Source organism: Labeo rohita, chromosome 11 (genome assembly GCF_022985175.1).
Source record: "Labeo rohita strain BAU-BD-2019 chromosome 11, IGBB_LRoh.1.0, whole genome shotgun sequence".
NCBI classification, from domain to species: domain Eukaryota; kingdom Metazoa; phylum Chordata; class Actinopteri; order Cypriniformes; family Cyprinidae; genus Labeo; species Labeo rohita.
In genome coordinates this window covers 14,597,627-14,618,148 of record NC_066879.1, presented here as the reverse complement: position 1 = coordinate 14,618,148, position 20,522 = coordinate 14,597,627, and the positions used below count along the sequence as shown (strand labels likewise).

General features: G+C 26.4%; 1 protein-coding gene across 1 annotated transcript in view; it reads left to right on the top strand.

The window, feature by feature from the left end:
• il17rd (interleukin 17 receptor D) overlaps positions 1–20,522 on the top strand; it is a 55,260-nt gene that overhangs the window by 18,181 nt on the left and 16,557 nt on the right. Inside the window, exons 2-3 of the mRNA XM_051123507.1 lie at positions 13,352–13,415; positions 15,355–15,480. Coding sequence (XP_050979464.1) covers positions 13,352–13,415; positions 15,355–15,480 — 190 coding nt within the window. The remainder of the gene's footprint in view (positions 1–13,351; positions 13,416–15,354; positions 15,481–20,522) is intronic.

Sequence of the window (20,522 nt, the reverse complement as noted above, 5' to 3'; positions counted from 1 at the left end):
TAATAACATTTTATACTCATATTGATATCTAATCACACATTTTGGCCAACTTGTGCAACAGGCACCGTAAAGTAGTTTATATATTTATATATATATATATATATCAGGGTTGGGGCCATTCATGAATTGAATTGAGAATGAATGGTAAATTCCAATTCACTTCCTGGAATGGAATTGGAATTGGAATTGCATGCAGCTGACAGGAAATGGAATTGGAATTGAATTGGAATGTCAGGAAACAGAATTGAAATCAAATAAATTCCACTAAATTCCATTTGAGATATTTAGGCCTGAGAGATGCAGTCTTAGCGATGCCAAATTTCAGAAAATGATGATAATTCGATGCAATAAAAAGTGAATGAAATACATGAATGAACCTGACTCATGTGGTAATCATATATTGAATGTATAGTACATCCAGAAACTTATCACCACTGTCATTCAATTATTAATTCATAATGTACAGTTCTCATTTTTATTTACTTGCATTTGATCAACTCTATTTCATACATTACTTGGTATTTGTAAAGCATCATAAATAAAGTTCAGATGTATGTCTCTAAATGCAATCACAAATAAATGCTCAGAAACAGCAATAAACGGAATTCAGTGGAATTTCCCTGAATTGAATTCCACTTCCTGTAATTCCAATTCAAATCCAACTCTGTTTCCTGTAATTGTTGTTGAATTCCAATTCCAATTCCATTTCCTTCTTTGAATTGGAATTGTTGAGTTCATTCCTGAATTGACCCCCTGATATATATATATATATATATATATATATATATATATATACACCCACACACACACACACACATATATATTAGATATTATTTAATTTATATTTTATATATGATTTATAATATATAATATATATTAGTTCATATGTGCAAATTAAACAATTAATTAAAGGATCACTGAAATACTAATATATTATTTTAAATTAGTTTTTATTTATATATTTTATATATATGTATATATCTTTATTTTAGTTAAAGTTTTAGGAATTTTGTTGTGTAATTTTGTCATTTTTTTTGTCTTTATTTGTATGTTTATTTATTTAATTATTTTAAATGTCTATGTTTTTTTTCCTTTATTTTTTTTGTTTTAGTTGTTTTAGTACATCAAGTAAATTAGTTCTTATATATTTTTAGATTTCATAATTTATATTTTATGTATAATATTATTATATTTTATATATTAGTTCATATGTGCAAATTAAACCTATTTTTTATTTATTAGAACTTGGTCTGTTTTAGTATTATTGATTTATACTATTGTATTATTTTAAATTGATTTTATTTATATATTTTTATACATGTTATTATCTTAACTTTAGTTCAAGTTGTAGGAATTTCCTTTTTTTCTGTTTTTGTTGTTTATTATTTTATTTTATTTTATTTTTTGGTTTAGGTATTGTAGTTAAACTAAATGAAAATGAGAAATGTTGCTTTTCACTTTTTTCAAATCACTTTTTTTTTTTTTTTTTTTTTTTTTCCAGAAAAATTGCAATTCCTGTTTTCTCTTCAAATCGTACAGCAAATTTTAGTCTCAGGTTTCACTCAAGCTCTGTTTTCTCCCATTCGCTTGTGATATTTATTCATGCAGTTTATTTGCATCATCTGGGATCCATATGAGGCGGTTTGTTTCTTGTAAATAGGTACCAGTCTGTTCTGAGAAACCGTAAAGAACTCAGTAAGATGCAGGTCGCCTGTGTAATCCTAACAAACGCCGCTGGGTAATTTAGTAAGTTCTCAGGCTAGAGAGATTATCCGCCCCCATTCCTGGTCCCAGACCAAAGAATAGCAGCAGTGTCCGTCTGATTGATCATCGCTGGTCAGATATCCCATCATGCTCTGTGTCCCCTTCAGCAAATAGAAACCGATAGCATGCGCGTTCCCGTTCAACGCGGGGGAAAAATCCCAGAGGGATGCATTTCCTCCGAGTCGGGTGGGAGAAGATTGCAGCAGCGAAGGATCAAACAAATAGCTCCCCTTTGAAAAAAGCGTGGTCTGCTGGCTTGTTTGCCGTTGTCTCCATATGGGTTACAGCTAATTGGGTTCTTAAGAAGAACCATCTACACTTGTAACATAGCTGGCAGTGTTCTCATTAAATTAGCTTCATGTGTGAGCTCAGATGCCAAAACACAAGTCAAACCAGGTACTTCAGACCGTTTGCTTTATGTAACGTGTGATTATGTCTGTCTGGATTGAATTGGGTTGTGATAAGTTAACATTTCAGAATGAGACCGTTAACCAGATTAACCCTGTAAAGCCTGACCTTCGAAATAATAGTCAGAAAAATCTATTTTTTAAACCGTTTATTGAATCTTTAGACAAAATATCAAAGAAAGTAATAAAAAAAAAAATTGGCATATGTGTTTTTTGTTGATACATCAGGTTTTTATGGCTCATGTGGTCTGATATAGTAACAATATAGAGAAAAAAAACAGCTTAATTTTATTCAGAGGCCCATACGGAGCAAAATTATATGATTTTATGAAATTTCTGATATTTATATGGACAAAAAAAGTGATTACATTTTGATAAATTGTAATGTAAATCAATGAGATCTTGATAACAGTTTGTCTAAAGCTAATAGCTTTCAATTAAAATAATAAATAAGTAAAAGCTTTCAATAAAATAATAAATAAATAAATAAAACTAAATATAGTAAATACTAAATAAAATTTAAAATAATAATATAAATTAAAATATATATGTAAATACAATATAATATAAAAAAAAAAATAAATAAATAAATAAATAAATAAAGGTTAAAAATAAAATAAATTGAAATAGAAAAAACAAATTAAATTAAAATAGAAAATGTAAAAATATAAAATAGGTTTTTAATTAAATAATAAATAAATGAATACTAATAATAAATAAATAAGTGTTCAGTTAAAATAATAAATAAATGAAAACTACATAAAATAATTTAAAAAAAGCATAAAAAGTGAATGAAAGCAAATAGTAAATAAAAACAAATAAATTAAAATACATATGAAAATACAGTATAACATAAAAACAAATACGTAAATAAAAGTTAAAAATAAAATAGAAAACATTAAATAAATTGAAATAGAAAACCATATAGAATAAAAATATAAAATACGAAATTTAAAATATAAAATAGGCTTTCAATTAAAATGTTAAATAAAAACTAAATAAAATAAAGTAAATAATAAATAAAAGATAAAATAAAAAATAAATAAATGCATAAAAAGTGAATAATAACAAATAATAATAATAATAATAAAAAAAATAAATTAAAATATATGTAATACAATTTATAATAAAAACAAATATTAAATAAATTAAAGTTAATTAAAATATAAAGAGTAAAATAAATTGAAATACAAAACCAAATAAAATTAAAATACAGAATAAAAAAATATAAAATAGGTGTTCAATTAATGATAAATAAAGTAAATAATAAATAAATATAAAATAAAATAAATAAAATGCATAAAAAGTGAATAATAACAGATAATAAATAAAAACGATATAAATCAAAATATACACGTAAATACAATTTATAATAAAAACAAATAATAAATAAATATGTTAAAATATATAAAAAATAAAATCAATTCAAATAGAAAACCAAATATAAAATTAAAATGAAAAATATAAAATAGACTCAAATTTGAAAAGATGAAGAGACAGAATAATATGTCTTAGTAAGATGATATTTAAATGATCATTAATGACATATAATATAATGCAATTCAATGATGACTGAGAGATGAATAAGTAACCGTTCTTCAAATGAGTAAGTGTTTATTTGGAAATATTACTACAGTTATTCTCACATTTACTTGATAAAAATCAGTAAAGATGTGACAGCAAAAAACACAGTAAGCATGAAGTAGGATTGATCATTAGAAATTTGCGCATCAAATATAATACAGCAGGCTTTATGGGGTTTATGCCGTTGATCTGTGGTCGTCTTGAGAAGTCAGTCTTTTGTGAAAACATAAAAGGAAGTCAGTGCATAAAAGCCTGAGCCCAGCTCCCATGCTGTGAAGTTTTCTCCTCGTTTTGGATGATATAATTACTGTTATTATTCGTATGGAAGGTGGAACACCTGGCTGGATCGGCCTTTGGTGTTCGGCAGGAAACATGCAGCGCTTCACCTGCCGTCGCTCTGTTCAGACACGCTCGTATCCCCGATCCGCTCAATACACAACTAAATCTCATCTCTGTAGTGGCTTCTGTTGCCCCTGCCAGGTGTGTGTGTGTGTTTGATGAGAGATGAATGGCAAAATATGAACTGATCTTCAGTTTTCTTCTTCGTCAAACTCTTACTATGGCAATAGCGTGACCTAATTAATGTATTAATACAGTACTCTTCAAAAGTTTGGGGTCTTTTATACAGAAAGGGCACATTAAATTAACCAAAAGTGGCAGAAAAAGATGTTTATAATGTTACAAAAGATTTCTATTTCAAATAAATGCTGTTCTTCTGAACTTTATATTTATCAAAGATTCCTGAGAAATAAATGGTATGACAGTTTCCACAAAAATATGAAGCTGTACAACCATTTTCAACATTGATAGTAATCGGAAATATTTCTTGAGCAGCATATTAGAATGATTTCTGAAGGATCATGTGACACGACTGGAGTAATGATGCTGAAAATTCAGCTTTGCATCACAGAAATAAATTTGATTTTACAGTATACAGTAGTCAACATTTGAAGTGGATCAGAAAAGTTAATCAAAGTTGGCCTAAGACAAGAATGGGTATTGTTTTGGTTTTAGGACAACTTTTATGAAATGTTTTGATCCACTTCAAATGTTGACTACTGTATTCACATAGAAAACTGATGTTTTGAATTGTAATAATATTTCACAATTTTACTGTAATTTTAATCAAATAAATGCAGCCTTGGTGAGCAGAGGAGACCTCTTTGAAAAGCATTTTAAAATCTTACCCCAAAGGCAGGGTTGTTATGTGTAGCTTAAACTAAAAGTAAAATCACAAAAAAACCTCAAAAACGATTTTTTTTTTTTTTTTTGGAAAAAATAAAAAACTGAAATACTGAGCAATGTTTCTTCTCATTTCTAACAAAATTACTAAAACTTTAACTAAAATTAAGATTAAAAAAGAAAATATAAAAAATAAAACCTGATTAAAAATATTACTAAAAACAAAAACTACTAAAAATGACAAAACACAACAAAATTACTAAAAGTTTAAAATTAAAATGAAAACTGAAAATATAAAATAAAACTGATTTATGAATAAAAACAAAAATGACAAAACACAACAAAATTAGAGAAACTTTTAACTAAAATTAAAATTCAAACAGAGAATATAAAATAAAATCTGATTTAAAATATGAATAAAACAAAAACTAAAAAAATGACAGAAACACAACAAAAATTACTAAAACTTTAAAAATTAAAATGAAAATTGAAAATATAAATTAAAACTGATTTAAAATATAAATAAAAACAAAAGTGACAAAACACAACAAAATTACTGAAACTTTAACTACAGTTAAAATGAAAACAGAATATAAAAATAAAAGCTGATTTAAAATATTGATAAAACAAAAATTAAAAAAATGACAGAAACACACAACAAAATTTCTAAAACTGTAAAATGAAAACTGAAAATGTAAAATAAAACTGATTTAAAATATTAATAACAAAAGCTACAAAAATGGACAAAACAAAATTACTAACACTTTAACTAAAAAGAAAACTGAAAATGTGAAATAAAAACTGATTTAAAAAAAAAAAAAAAATACAAAAAATTGCAAAACACAACAAAATTACTAAAACTTTAAAATTAAAATTAAAACGAACAAAATTTAAAATAAAAACAGATTTAAAATATTAACAAAAACTAAAAAAAGACAAAAACACAGCAAAATTACTAAATCTTTAACTAAAAATAAAATTAAAACAGAAAATATAAAAATAAAAACTGATTAAAATATTAATAAAAATAAAAACTACTAAAAATGAACAAAAACTTTATTTACTAAAACAGAAAATACATAGTATCTCAATGATACTGAAGTAACACTGCCCCAAACTTGTATATCATAATTTTTCTATCATAGTACTATTATATACTGTTGTTTTTGCCAAGGTTGTAAATGAATGCTTTTTGATACCTTTTTTTGTTAGTGCTGGGCTGCAAAATCATCTCTCAGATTACAATATTGCATGATTACCATAGCATTTGATTAGAAAAACATAGTAATTTTGTGGAACATTTCCCTAAAACAGTAGTTTTACCATTTTGCATTGTCAGCACAGTCTGCAGACTCATGCTTTAGTGCTGCATAAATTTTACCATGGTATTTTTTTGTACTTTTAGATTGGTCTTGACTTGGTCATTGTGTGTTCTCTTAATTTCCAGGGTGCGTTTAATGACCCCGGTCATTAAACAAAAGGCACACAGTCTTCCCTCTTTTACAATCACTTAATAAGGCCTAATAAAGCGTGGGGACCCTTGTTTGACCGCGCTCTGACCTGCTTGTTTTACCTCACGGGCAACATTTCTGCTCATTTGCCACATGGGATGCAGCAGGTTTATGAGCCCCAGTCGCAGCAAACTGTCCATTTGAAGTTTTAGGATGCCAAATGACCGCTGGGGCTGTTAGTAGAGCGAGGGCGAGACGTCAGAGCGAGCGCGGAAGGTCTTCAGGCTCCTGCTCCTCTCAGCAGGACCAACGGCCCTCAGGTACAAAGGGAAGGAGAGGAGGGGTGTGTGGCTTGTCGGGGAGGGTCGTAAAAGGGTGTTGGGGAGAGTGTGACAGGCTCGTTAGGAGGAATTGTGCCACATCGTACGCCTCCTCACCTCCTCACCACACACTCGTACACACAGAGAGACTCGAACAGGACGATGTTCAATTAAAAAATGAAGAAAGACAATTTTGCGTGACTTTAAGATTTTAAATAGTTTCTGTACGTTTCTGAAAATGTCTTGAGCTAACGGTTATATATATATATATATATATATATATATATATATATATATTCACAAAAATAAAAATATATAGATAAATATAAAAAATAGAGAACAGAAAAGAGAAAAAACTTCTTGCCCTAATAACCAACATATATATAAAATCTCATCTAGTTATATCTCATTATAGGTATAATGCATGTGCAATAAATAAATAAATTAAAATAAAAAAATTAAATAAAAAGTGAAATTATTTAATTTGATAAATATTTTAATTATATATATATATATATATATATAATGCTTATAAATATAAATAAGTATAAATAAAATATAAATAAATAAAAATAAAAATAGATATAAATAAAATACATATTAAAAACCTCGCTTCAATAACAATAACAGTAATAATATTAAAATGTAATATAGATTTTTATTATCATGTATGTGTAATAAATACATACATTTAAAAAATCTATTTATATTATGCACTTTATATTTTGATTAATAGTGTAAATTAAATTAAATACATACATTATATATAATTTATTTATTTAACTATTAATCAAAATTAATAATTAATGGAAGATTTTTTATTTATATCTTTGTATAGTAATAAAAAAATAAATAAAAAAATACAATACATAGTACAAAATGCATACAAAAAAACTTCTTGCTTCAATAACTGTGAATTATTATTATTATATATATTATATATATTATCTAAAAATCTAATATAGTTTTTTTATTGCAATGTCTGTGAAATGAATGAATGAATAAATGAATTTACTTGAAAAAAACCCCAAACATTTAAATAGCTTAATACATGTATTAGTGCAACATTTGTTTGTAGCTTATGCAATATTTAATGTCATAACCATGTTATATTTATATAAAATATTTTTTTGCATGACATTAAATACTTGTATAGAAAATATATATATATATAAGGTCATGGGTTTAATTTTTAGGCAAGGCATGAACTGATCAAATATAGACCTTGAATGCAAAGTGAGTCACTTTGAATAAAAGTTAAAAGTAATAAAACTCCTCTTACATGATTTCATCCATGCCCAGGGTCACATGCAATAGTTTGTTCAAATCACTAACCCTAACTATGAGCATTAGTTATAGCGATGCATGAGCTGACAAACACTATTTTGGTGGATCTGATAGTTGCATTGGTATATTTTGTGAGCAATGCTAAAAAACTTCCTAAACGCAGTTTGAGAGAGATGAAGTGTCCGCCGTGGCTCTGATTAGCTGCAGGTGTGAAGCAGTTGCGGCAGCAGCTGTCTGTGTGTCCGCCGTGACCCTCGGGACCCCGCTGGGCCCGCGGTGTTAAAACAAGCCCAGGACAGCAGGGCAGGAGCCATTAGTGCCGCTCTGGAGCTCAGACTTTCTCACTTTATTCTGCTGCTAAATGAGGAATTAGCCTGACGCCTCCTTCTTCTGCTGCCAGTAAATGGGTTTTGCTACCTAAAATCTCTGGGTTTTAAAAGAGAGGCCAAGGGCTGTGAGCCAAATTAGTTTGCGCTTTCATTCCCCTCAGTTCATTAACTGTGGCGTTAAACTTTCAGAAGACTTTCCCAGGATGTTTTTCCACAAATACTCATGGACTTCCTGAGGAAAATGTGAATGAAAATGAAACACATTTTCATTCACATTTTCCATGCTCTTGCAAACATTTTTTTTTTTTTTTTGTGGTTTTTCTTTGAAAGGGTACTGTATTTAGGTCTGAACATGGTAAATAACCAAAAATGCAGTGTTAGCATGGTAAAGTGTTTAAGAAATTACTTTTTAGTGATTTTTTTTTTTGTGTTGAAACCAAATATAAACCATATATAATATACATTTTGTGCCTCAAAACTACTTTTTTTTTTTTGAAGTGCCTGTTTAGGTTTAATTTATTTTTATTATTTTTTAGTACAGTTTTTATTTTTATTTAGTGAGTTTAGTACTTAATATTATTTAACAGAATAGATAAATAATATAAATATAATACATATATATTATTTATATATATAGTTTTCATTTTATTTTTATGTATATAGTTTTCATTTTATTTTTTGTTTTAATCTGTAGTAAAAGTAGATGAGTAAAATTAGTTTTACTTTTTTAAAAAAGTTTTACTTTTTATTTATTTCCAGTTTGTATTGTTTTTTTTAATGTTATTATTTAGGCTGTATTTATTTATTATTTTTTAGCACTATTTTTGTTTTTTTTTTGTTTACATTTTTAGTTACTTAAATTATGTACTTTTGATATTAATATTTAGATAAGACATATTAATATTGATATTGATAAAAAGATTTCTTTTTGAAGTGCTGGAAATAAAAAGTAAATCTTTATATTTTTTATTTATTTTTTTTTAGTACCTTAAATTATGTACTTTTGACATATTTATTTGCTTTTTTGTGTTACTATTTAGATTTAATTAATTTTTATTTTATTTTATTTTTTAGTACAGTTTTTGTTTTTTTGTAATGTTAGTACTTAAAATTCTTTCAAAAATATTTAATAATATTTTTAATATTTATCATATTTAATTTATTTTTATTTGATTTTTCTTTTTTCTTTTACTTTTTATTTATTTTCAATTTCTAGTTAATTTTAATGTAATTTTTGCTTAGTTTATTTTTTTAAGCTTATATATATTTTAGCTTTGTATTGAGTTACAGAACTGATTTTTTTTTTTTTTTTACTATAATAACCCTGGTCTTTATTGGTTTGCATTTGAACTTATTCATGCAGTCCTCTGTGGTCTTTCTGTTTTAGTATTATTTAAGTATTATTTGTATACTGTTATATTTTTAATAGCATTTACCGTTTAAATAACATTTATAACATTTAAAATAATTTTTAGGTAAGCTTATAGTTTTTGTAAATTTTATTATGTAAAATAATATATTCATATAATTTTTTTCTGCATTATTTTAAGTAACACAAATGTTTATAATAGTTGTAGTTTGTAATATTGTTTATGATAGTGTGTAATAGTTTATTAGAATAACCCCGCTGTGTTTGTAGTTGTACATCTGGTCCAGGTACAGGGTCAGTGAGACACCCGGGGTCAAGAGGTCGTGCCCTCATCAGTACACATCCTGTGGAAATGGGGCAGAGGATGTCATTAAGACAGATTACTCTTGCGCATATGTTGGACTCGTTTACTCACACCGTTTTAGTAGCAGCTCACTGATGGGCTTGCAGTAATTATAAGTGCTTTTGCTAAATTAGGTTGTTTGCTGGACTATTTTCATTCAGGAAGCCCACAGATCTGTTCGCTCACCATTACAAACCACATTTAATCAGCAGTTTCCCACAAGCAATTTATGCAAAGCAGCGAGTCCACGGTTTCCCATGCTGAATAGCTGCATAGTTTATTCTAATGTAAGCAAAATATCATTAACATTTACTGGATTGGCAGCAGAAAAATCGTCTGTCATGTTTATCTTTGGTTATGTGGTTGTTGAGGTTTCCAGTGGAGCATTTTGCAGGAAAACTCTAGATGATTTATGTGTTTGGAAAAAAAAAACCTGATGGTACGGGGAGTAGAGATTCTCCAAAGCGGGATAAAAACAGATCAGCATTAAAAATCGCTTTTCCAGAGTGAAACAAACAGGTGCATGTTGTGTCGATCCAGTTTCTGATCCAATTTATGAGATATATTTGTGTTGTTTTGACAGTGCTTTAATTTTTACAGTGTAAAAATATAGGAAATCATTGGCTAACGTTATTTTTTTTTCCAAAAGGGAACTGTACTGTTTAGGTATGAACATGGTAAATGACCAAAAATGCAGTATTGTCAGGGTAAAGTGTCTAAAAAAATTACTTTGAAGTACTTTTTGTATTGAATCCTAATATAAACCCGATGTAATATAAGTTTTGTGCCCCATATGCACTGTGAAATATATTTTTTTGAAGTTGCAACTGGACTAACTGGAAATAAAATTATTTAAAAGAAACTAAAACTAATTAATTGAAATACAAGTAGTAATATAAAAAAGCACCTAAAAAAGTGACTAAAAGTCAATAAATAAAAAAATAAATGTTATGCTGATTTTTTTTTCAGCTCTGTTTTTTTTTTTTTTATTCATTTCCAGTTTATAATGTTGTTGTTTTTTTTTTTTTTTTTTTTTTTTTTTTTTTAATATTACTATGTTTTTATTTTGATTAATTTCTAGTTTGTTATTTTTTTTTTTTTAAATTTACTAAATGATATTTTTTTTTTAGCTCTTAGGCTGAATTTATTTTTATATTCAGCTTTGTTTTCATTTTTATTAATTTCCAGTTTGTTATTATTATTTTTTAAAATATTACTATTTTGGCTAAGTTTATTTTTATTTTTAGCTCTGTTTTTATTTTGATTAATTTCTAGTTTTTATTATTTTTTTTTTTTTTAAATGTTACTATTTAGACTGATTTTTTTTTTTCAGCTCTGTTTTCATTTTTATTAATTTCCAGTTTATTTTTTTTTATTTTATTTTTTTTAAATATTACTATTTAGGCAAAATTTTCAGCTCTGTTTTTATTTTTATTAATTTCCAGTTTATTTATATTTATTTATTTTTTTAATATTACTATTTAGGCGAAATGTATTTTTATTTTCAGCTGTTTTTGTTTTCTATTTTATTACTTTTCAGTTTGTAATTGATTTTTTTTTTTTTTTTTTTTTTTTTTTTTTTTTTTTTTTTTTTTTTAGGCTACATTTATTTTTAATTTCAGCTCTGTTTTAATTTGTATTTATTTTCAGTTAGTAATTTTTGTACTTATATGTATTTTAGTTAGTTAGTTTTTATTTATTTATTTATTTATTATTTTTTTATTTCTTGTAAAATTATTTGTGCTTTTATTTTTTATATTACTATTTAGAATTATTTTATTTCTATTTTGTGTTTTATTTATTTCCATTATTTTTCATTATAAATTATAATGTTTGTTTAGTTTTTAATCTAATAAAAAATGTAATCAAATAAAAATTAGAGACGGGAAATAAATAAAATGTAAAGCAAAAATAATAAAAAAAAAATCTATTCTAAATAGTAATATAAGAAATAAAGACACACATAATTTTACAAGAAATTAAAATAAATAAATAAATAAAAATGTTAACTAACTAAAACAAGTTTAAGTACAAAATTAAATAAATATTAATTTAATTTTTTAAATAAATAAATAAATAAATAAACATTTTATTTTAATTAAATTTTTTATTATCATTAACTAATGCGTCTGGATCTTTATTTTCAAATAAAAAAAAGGATTCGGTCAATAAATAAAAAATAAAAAAACAATAAAAAATGAAAACCTATTTAAAAATATAAATAAAAGCTATAGTATATAAATAATACTAAAATAAATAAACACTGAAACAGACAAATCACATTAAATAACATATATTAAAAAATATTATTATAAAAAAATTACAAAAAATATCTGTGTATATTAAAATAACTATTACTTTTATTATTATTAATGTTTTTTGTAGATTAAAAAACTATAAGTTATTTAAAAAATAAAATCTAAATATTTTCATTTTTTCTAGTTTTTAAAGATTTATATTTAGAGAGAAAAACAAAGAAATACCCCGTTTTGTGGATATGCAAATATTTTGTCTGAGTATAGAAGTCCTTGTTGATTTTAAAAATAAATATTTGGCAATAATTATCCTGTGATCATTGTTGTGCTTTGTTTTTCACCCTTTAAAGTATGTTCCCATCCCAGTATGTTATTATTGAGGTTTTGTAAGTTCTCATCTCCTGGGTGGGAGTGAATTGTGTACCATCCCTCCATGTCAAAGACTTCCTTTATCCCAGATAACACGAGGAAGACGATAAGATCGCAAGAACAAGGCCTCTTTAGTGTCGCTCCACGTCTGCGAGGATCCTTCACCCTGTGACTTTTCTCCTGAAATATGTTTGCTTTATATGATAATGCCTATTTTATGTATCTTCCTTTTTGTTTTTACACATCCGCCCGATCTGGCACGCTGATTACAGAGCTCACGAGTCTCGTGCAGCGTCTGTCTGCTTCTGTCACGCAAGCGTATTTGTTTTGACTTCTTTTGATACACCTTAAACGCTGCTCTGGAGTCAGCTGGAACCCTTCATTATCTCACCTGAGACACAGACGGCTGATTCTGGGTCAGCCGGTGGCGTATTGTGAGTTACTGAAGGGTTGTATTAGTGTTTTGGCAGCGAGCGCTGTGTTGTTGAGTGCCAGGAGTCTTATAATTGTGGGATTGTGTGCTTCGGCTGTCACCACATGAAGTGCTGCTGCCTTTTGAGGCTTGAACTCACATTCCTGTTACACAAGTTGCTGTTTGTCTCTCAGATGCCATTACTGTCAGCTTCTAATGTTGTATTTATGTAATGTCACATTCATTTTCTAAACCGCTTCCTGTTGTGTTTCTCTGCAGGGAACGCAGTCGTCCAGCGCTGATGAGAGCGGACGCAAACTTGGAGTCACATTTCGATATGACAGTAAGATACTTTATAATCAGACCTGTCTGTAATTATACAGTTAATGGGTGGATCTGATGAAAACACGCCCCAAATTGACAGATATATGATAATTTAGTTTATTTTGACACCGTTACTACTTTTAAATTATGACAATAAATCATTAACTGCAATGAATTTTACAGTTTTTTTTATACATCAGCAGAAATTACATTAATAATAATTACATAATTAATAATTAGGTGTCATGTTTCTTTTTTATTAAAAATAATTTTTATTTAAATTAGCAAAAATTAAAACATTAAAATTAAGCAGTACACATGTGAAAATTAATTAAAATTAAATATACAATAAATAAGTATAATTTTTTAGTAAAATAAGTTTCATTTAAATCAGAAAAAAATTAAACAAACAAAAAACAGGCAGTACATTGATTCAATACTTTCAATACTTTATTTTAATAATATAGCATTATATAAATTGCATTATGATAATGAGAATATTTTGAGATTTTTTTTAAAAACATTTTTTAAATCAGTATTAACAAAAATAAAAAGGCAGTACATTGATGCATCAATACTGTACAATTCAAATAATATATCCTTATTTATTGGTAATAAGAATTTTTGGGGAATTATTTTTAAGTTAAAAATGTATTTAAATCCATTTAAAAAATGAACAGAAATAATAAAATAAACAAAAATTAATAAATTAAAAAGAGACAGTTCACACACTAAATTAATGCATCAACACTTTGAAATTTAAATAATATATTAATTATTTGTCATTCTGATAATGGGAATTGTTTTTTTTTTAATAAATATATTTTTATTTAAATCAGCATAATTATGTATGTTGATATGTTGTTGCATTAATACATTATATTTTACAAATATTAATTGTTTTAGAAAAATTATTGTAATTATATTGGATTTTTTTATTTAAATAAGTGAAAAATAAACAAAAAAATTGCTGCTTAATTTTCAGTAAAATAATGTCACAATAGAAATAAGAACCAAATATTAAATTTTTTTTTGAAATATAGTGTTTGTAATATTTTTGACGTTGCAGTACAGTCATAAATTAAAGCCAATTTAAAAAATATTATTTATTTTGCAAATTGCAAATTGTTTTGGAAATATTATTATTTTATTAAAATTATTTTTATTTAAATAAGCAAAAAATAACCAAAACAAGTGTGAAAATAAAATTATTTATGAATTAAAATAAATTATTCAAGCAACATTGTTTCAGCTAATGGCGTGACTTTGGGGCGTGACTATTTCTGTTTGCCAGCCAATAGAAAGCAGAGTTTAAATAACCTGTTTGGGAACAGTCATTATTGTTCAAATTGGTGAAGATAGATGCATAGAAGTGACACTGTCCTCCTTTAAGCAGTGTATTCTTTCATCTGTATGTTTTATAATGTGATTTTTGGTGTGAAATATGACCCGGGAATGTTCTTTGTGCGATTCACCCTAATTGATTTTCTCTGCTCGGCTTAATACGGCATTTATTCTCTTGTTAATGCCAAATGTTGTTTCAGTCAAGCTTCCTGAGTTCTTGTCCGCCCCTTAAGTGCTGAAAAGTCAAGTTTCTCATCCTGTAGCTAATCCCGATTTCTCCTCGCCATTGTGCGTGACTACGAACGGGAACGGGCCTGATTCTCGTTAGCATCACAATAGGGATTGCGTAAAAAAGAGCGACGGGGTGTGAGAGACACAAACGACTGCTCCTCTTCCTATACCTGCTTATCTGCAGCCGCCTTGGAGAAAGAAAGCAGTGAAAGAAAGAGGGAAGGAAGGAAGGGGGAGGGAAGGAGCGTCTCCTCGCATGGCTGCATATTTTCTCTCGCCGCTTGCCAAAGAATCTCACCGATGTTCTCACTGGGAAACACTGTCTGTCTTTCTGTTTCACTCACTCACTCTCTTTGTGTTCCTGCTCTTTCTGTCCCAATTAGACTGCTCTCTGAACTGGAATCTGCTGGGGAAACACGCCATCCATGAAGTGAACAACATCACCTACAGTCATCTGTCTTGTGACAGCCAGGCGGCCGTGGTGGTCCACTGGATGGCCAGTCCTCTCGGTAGGTTTTCTGCTCAGCTGTGTTGGAGAAAAGACTTTCAAACACCCGACATTTCAACTTCTGTCCCGCTGGAGTCCTGACGGGGCGGGACTATCTGTTGGTAGATAAGGGACAGGCCGTCTTCAGTCTATCTTTTGGAGAAGTAGTTAACAACAGTAGTAGAGATTAGATCATTTGTCTAAAAAAAGACATAACAATCACGAAGACAGTAACATTTAGGGTGACATCAGACTTTATTATCAAACAGATTCACATAAACTGCAGCCAAGAATTATATATTAGTTGCTTTGTTTATTTGTCAGATAATACCTGATAAAAGACAGGTATGGATATATATATATATATATATATATATGTGTATATGTATGTATATGTATGTGTATGTGTATATATGTGTGTGTGTGTGTGTGTGTGTGTCTCTGTAGATACAAATTTGCATATATTATTTGCAACTTTTAATATTTGGAAATATTATTATTTATTATATGTATATATATATATGTATATATGTGTGTGTGTGTGTGTGTGTGTGTGTGTGTGTGTATATATATATATATATATATATATATATGTATGTATGTATGTATTTGATGCATAAATACTTTACAATTTAAAAAATTATTATTTAGCAAATTGTTTTGTAAAAAATATTGTAATTTTTGTTAGAAATTATTCTTATTTAAATAAGCCAAAAATAAAAATAAATGAGAAAAGTTGAAAATTGGTGCTTAATTATCACTAAAATAATGTTACAGTAGAATTTGATGTTGATGTTGCAATTAATAAATTGTTATAAATGAAAGTCAATTTATATAGAAATATTATTTATTTTGCAATTTTTATTAACAGACAAATTAAACTAAATGTAGGTGAAAAAATGCAATGTAAATACAACATAAAAATGCACAACATTTTTATCTATCTATATCTATCTATCTATCTATCTATCTATCTATCTATATATATATATATATATATATATTAATAGCATTTAGTGTAATTATTTATATTTTAGTTTATGCATTTTTATATTTTATTTACAGATTGACATTGTACAATTTTATCAGTTTATATATTTATATTGTTATCTGTGCATTTGTAAGTTGCATTTAGTGTAATTTGTTTGATTTACATTTATATATAAATGTTTTTTTGCATTTTTATATTGTATTTACTTTATAATTTTTCACTTTTTTGCTAATTTAGTAGTTGCATTTAATGTGAATTTGTCTGATATTAAAGACAATTAATTTATATTTTTGTATCTATATTTATTTTGTTGTTTTTGCACTTAGTTGCATTATGTATTGATGTTTTTTTTGCATTTTTACATATTATATTTACGTATTATATTTTTACATATTATATTTACATTAGTTGCATTTAATGTAATTTGTTAGATTTATAAATAAGATTTTTTATAAATTAACTTTTTTGCTTTTTTTGCATTTAATGTTTTTTATTTTATTTACATTATTTTTTATTTTTTTACATTATATTTTTTTAGTTGTAGTTGCATTTAATGTGAATTTGTCTGATAATAATTTTTTTCATTAATTAGTAATTTATAATTTTCATTTATTTATTTATTTATGCACTTATTAGTTGCATTTAGTGTAATTTCTGTATATTAATGTATTTTGCATTTTTATATTTTATTTGCATTATATTGTTTTACTTTTTTGCTCATTTAGTTGCATTTAGTGTGAAATTGTCTGATAATAAAGACTGATAATATATAATTTTTATTAATTAATAATTTATAATTTTTTGCGTGTATATTGTTTGTTATTTTTGTACTTATTAGTTGCATTTAGTGGAATTTGTTAGATTATATATATTTATATATGCTTTTTCATTTTTATTTACTACTTTCACATTTTTGCTTATTTAATTTTAAATTTAATTTAAATTTTTATTAGATATTATATATTTATATATGTATTTTTGCATATATATTTTTTTATTTTTTAACTTATCAGTTGCATTTAGTGTAATTTGTTACATTATAAATAACTATATATTAATGCTTTTTATATTTTATTTTCCTTTTGTCCACATTTAGTGTGAATTTGTCTAATAATAAAGACAGATAATATATATAATTTTTTGCATATGTATTTATAACTTATTTGCATTTAGTGTAATTTGTTAGACTATATTTATATAGTAATATATATATATATTTTTTTTTTTTTTGCATTTTTTTTTTGCATTTTTTTTTTGCATTTTTTTTTTTATTTAAATTTTTGAAAATTTTTTTGTGGATAATAAAGACTATGTTTTTTTTTTTGCATATATATCAGTTTTACACTTATTAGTTGCATTTAGTGTAATTTTGGCATATATTTTTTTATATAAAATGTTATTTGCAAATGCATTTATTAGTTGCATTTAGTGTAAAATTGTGCACATTTATGTATTCTCCTTGTGTATGCAATATAATGCAACACAAAAACAAGTATCTTGTCACAAAAATACATTCCTAATGGAAAGGCTGACTTACTGTGAACTTAAAATACAGTTATTTATGACACTACTTTTACTCAGTTACTCCCCTCGACTGAAATCAATAACCCTCGGTGGTTCAGTCGATGGAAGAGTTTGTGTCCCCAAACAGTCCTAAAACAGAGATTTCAGACTGCGTGTCTGCGCTTTCCATTAGCGTGCAGGAACCCATAACAAAGCGCATTTTAAAGTGCATGTGTGTTGCACGGGTGGTTGCACATGAGGGTGATTTATCTCAGTCCATCTCCAGCCTGGAGAGAATGGAACAGGAGCTCAAAGAAAAGGCTCTTCAAAGAGAGTTCCTGCTCTTCCTGATCAAAGCCGCAGGTTCCCTCCTCCCGGGCCATATTATTCTTCGGCCCTGACAGTCCCACGGATCCGTCCAAGAGACGGGAATAGATCGGCACATAGCAGCGCTGTGATTTTTGTCCTGGGAGGAATGTGTGCGTGTGTGGTTGAGAGAAAGACGGGGATGTCCCTCGCTTCCGTCTGCCAGGGCGCTATTGAACTTGGTAATGCGAGCTTTGGGCTGACGAGCGGGACAATGTGGCCTGTTGTTCGCTCGAGGTTAATCCTTTTGACTGGGGCAGGACTTGACACAGCTCAGGTGTATATTAAAGAAACTCAAAGAAGAAAGCATTGGGTGTGGGGCCTTCTCCTCATGCACTCAGCTTAAAGGGACAGTACACACAAAAAATAAAAATGCATCACTTAAAGATACACTTTTCCATATTGTGACCAGCAAAATGTTTTAACCTCCAAAAAGGACAAAAAATACCATAAAAGTCATTTCTCACTTAGCCTTTCATAAATCTCATTTGTGCTGCCGTATATTCAGTTATTAAATGCTGTTTTTATTCATGAAAAAATTTCCTCTTCATCAGTTCTCACATCTCAAACTTGCATTTTTGCATTGTCATGTGAAGCAATAGCATTTGGTTTCTGACAGCAAACCTAGAATGATGCTTCCTATACAAATGCGTGTTTACTATGCAAAATTATTAATAGGCTCCATAATTATGATGTTACATTTTGTCTTTTTAAATGCAATCAAATATGCTGTTTGAGTGCAAAACTTATTATATTTATACTATTGTATATATTATATATACACATACACATGCTATTTACTATTTAAAACCTAAATAAGGAAAAAAACTAAGGAAAAAGAAAAAAAAAAACTAACCAAATTACTAAAAAAAAACCCTTAATGTTAAAAAGCTAATTAAAAAAATAAATAAAATATAATATAATTGTAATAATATAATATAATATAATGTAATATAATGTAATATAATATAATATAATATAATATAATATAATATAATTATATATAATATAATTTTATATAATTTACATTTAAATATAGCCTATATATAGTAAAAATAAAAGAATATTGTAATATTATATATTTAATATTTAATATTAATATTTAAAAATATTTTTAGACATGCATATTAATGTTATTATTTAAAAATAAATAAATAAATAAATATATTTGTGTGTTTTATATTTCATAAAAAAATTAAGAATTGCAAAAAAACCCTGAAAATATAAAAAATAAGTAAAAGCTAATTCAAAAAATAAAATATAATTTTTATAATATAATATAATATAATATAATATAATATAATATAAAATGTTATATAATTTAAATGTATTTAAATATTTTTATTATTTAAAAATAAATAAATAAATATATTTGTGTGTTTTTTATTTAATTAAAAAATGAAGGATTGCAAATTTAATTTAATTTAATTTTTAATTTTTAATTTTTTAATTTAATTTAATTTAATTTAATTTAATTTAATTTAATTTTTAATTTAATTTAAACTGCCTTAAGAAGACTTTTTATTTGTAGTATTTAATTTTATTTAATTACAATTTAGTTTGTTTTGCCCTTAAACAGTATGTTGGATTGCATGAAAAATCTGGGGTTCATGAGGGAACTGCTGGCTGTCAATATTAAAATTCCAAAAATTATAAGTAAATATGAACTATTTTTTTTAAAAATCAACATAAAAAGCAAAAATGATTTAGAAATACTTGATTTGTTTCCCTTCATATCATGTGGCCGTTAACCAACATTAAAAAACCATGAACATGCAAATATGTTTTTAAATGATTAAAATATTAACTTTGCAGAAGGTATTTCAAGTGAATATTTTTGGTCAAATGAATTCATATGACAAAAAGGTTTGAGAATCCTGATCTAAATCCTTAATGTTAAACAATGTATAGATATTTTAATGCACCAAAAAATAAAGTTTCAGCTAATTAATCAAATTTATTATTAATCAACACTCATTAAAACATAAATATTTAAATTTTAAATAATTTTAAATTAGTATTAAGTGCTTATATCAACTTTTTCATGATACATGTATTTTTTTTTACTCCAGTTTGTTGTTGAAATATAAAAATGTATACTTTGGATATTATAATAACTTGTTTTAATGACAGATTTATTTATGTTTAGTGAAGTTTTCTTCATGCATCAACTAGAAAATGAATATTTTTCATTATTAGTTCAT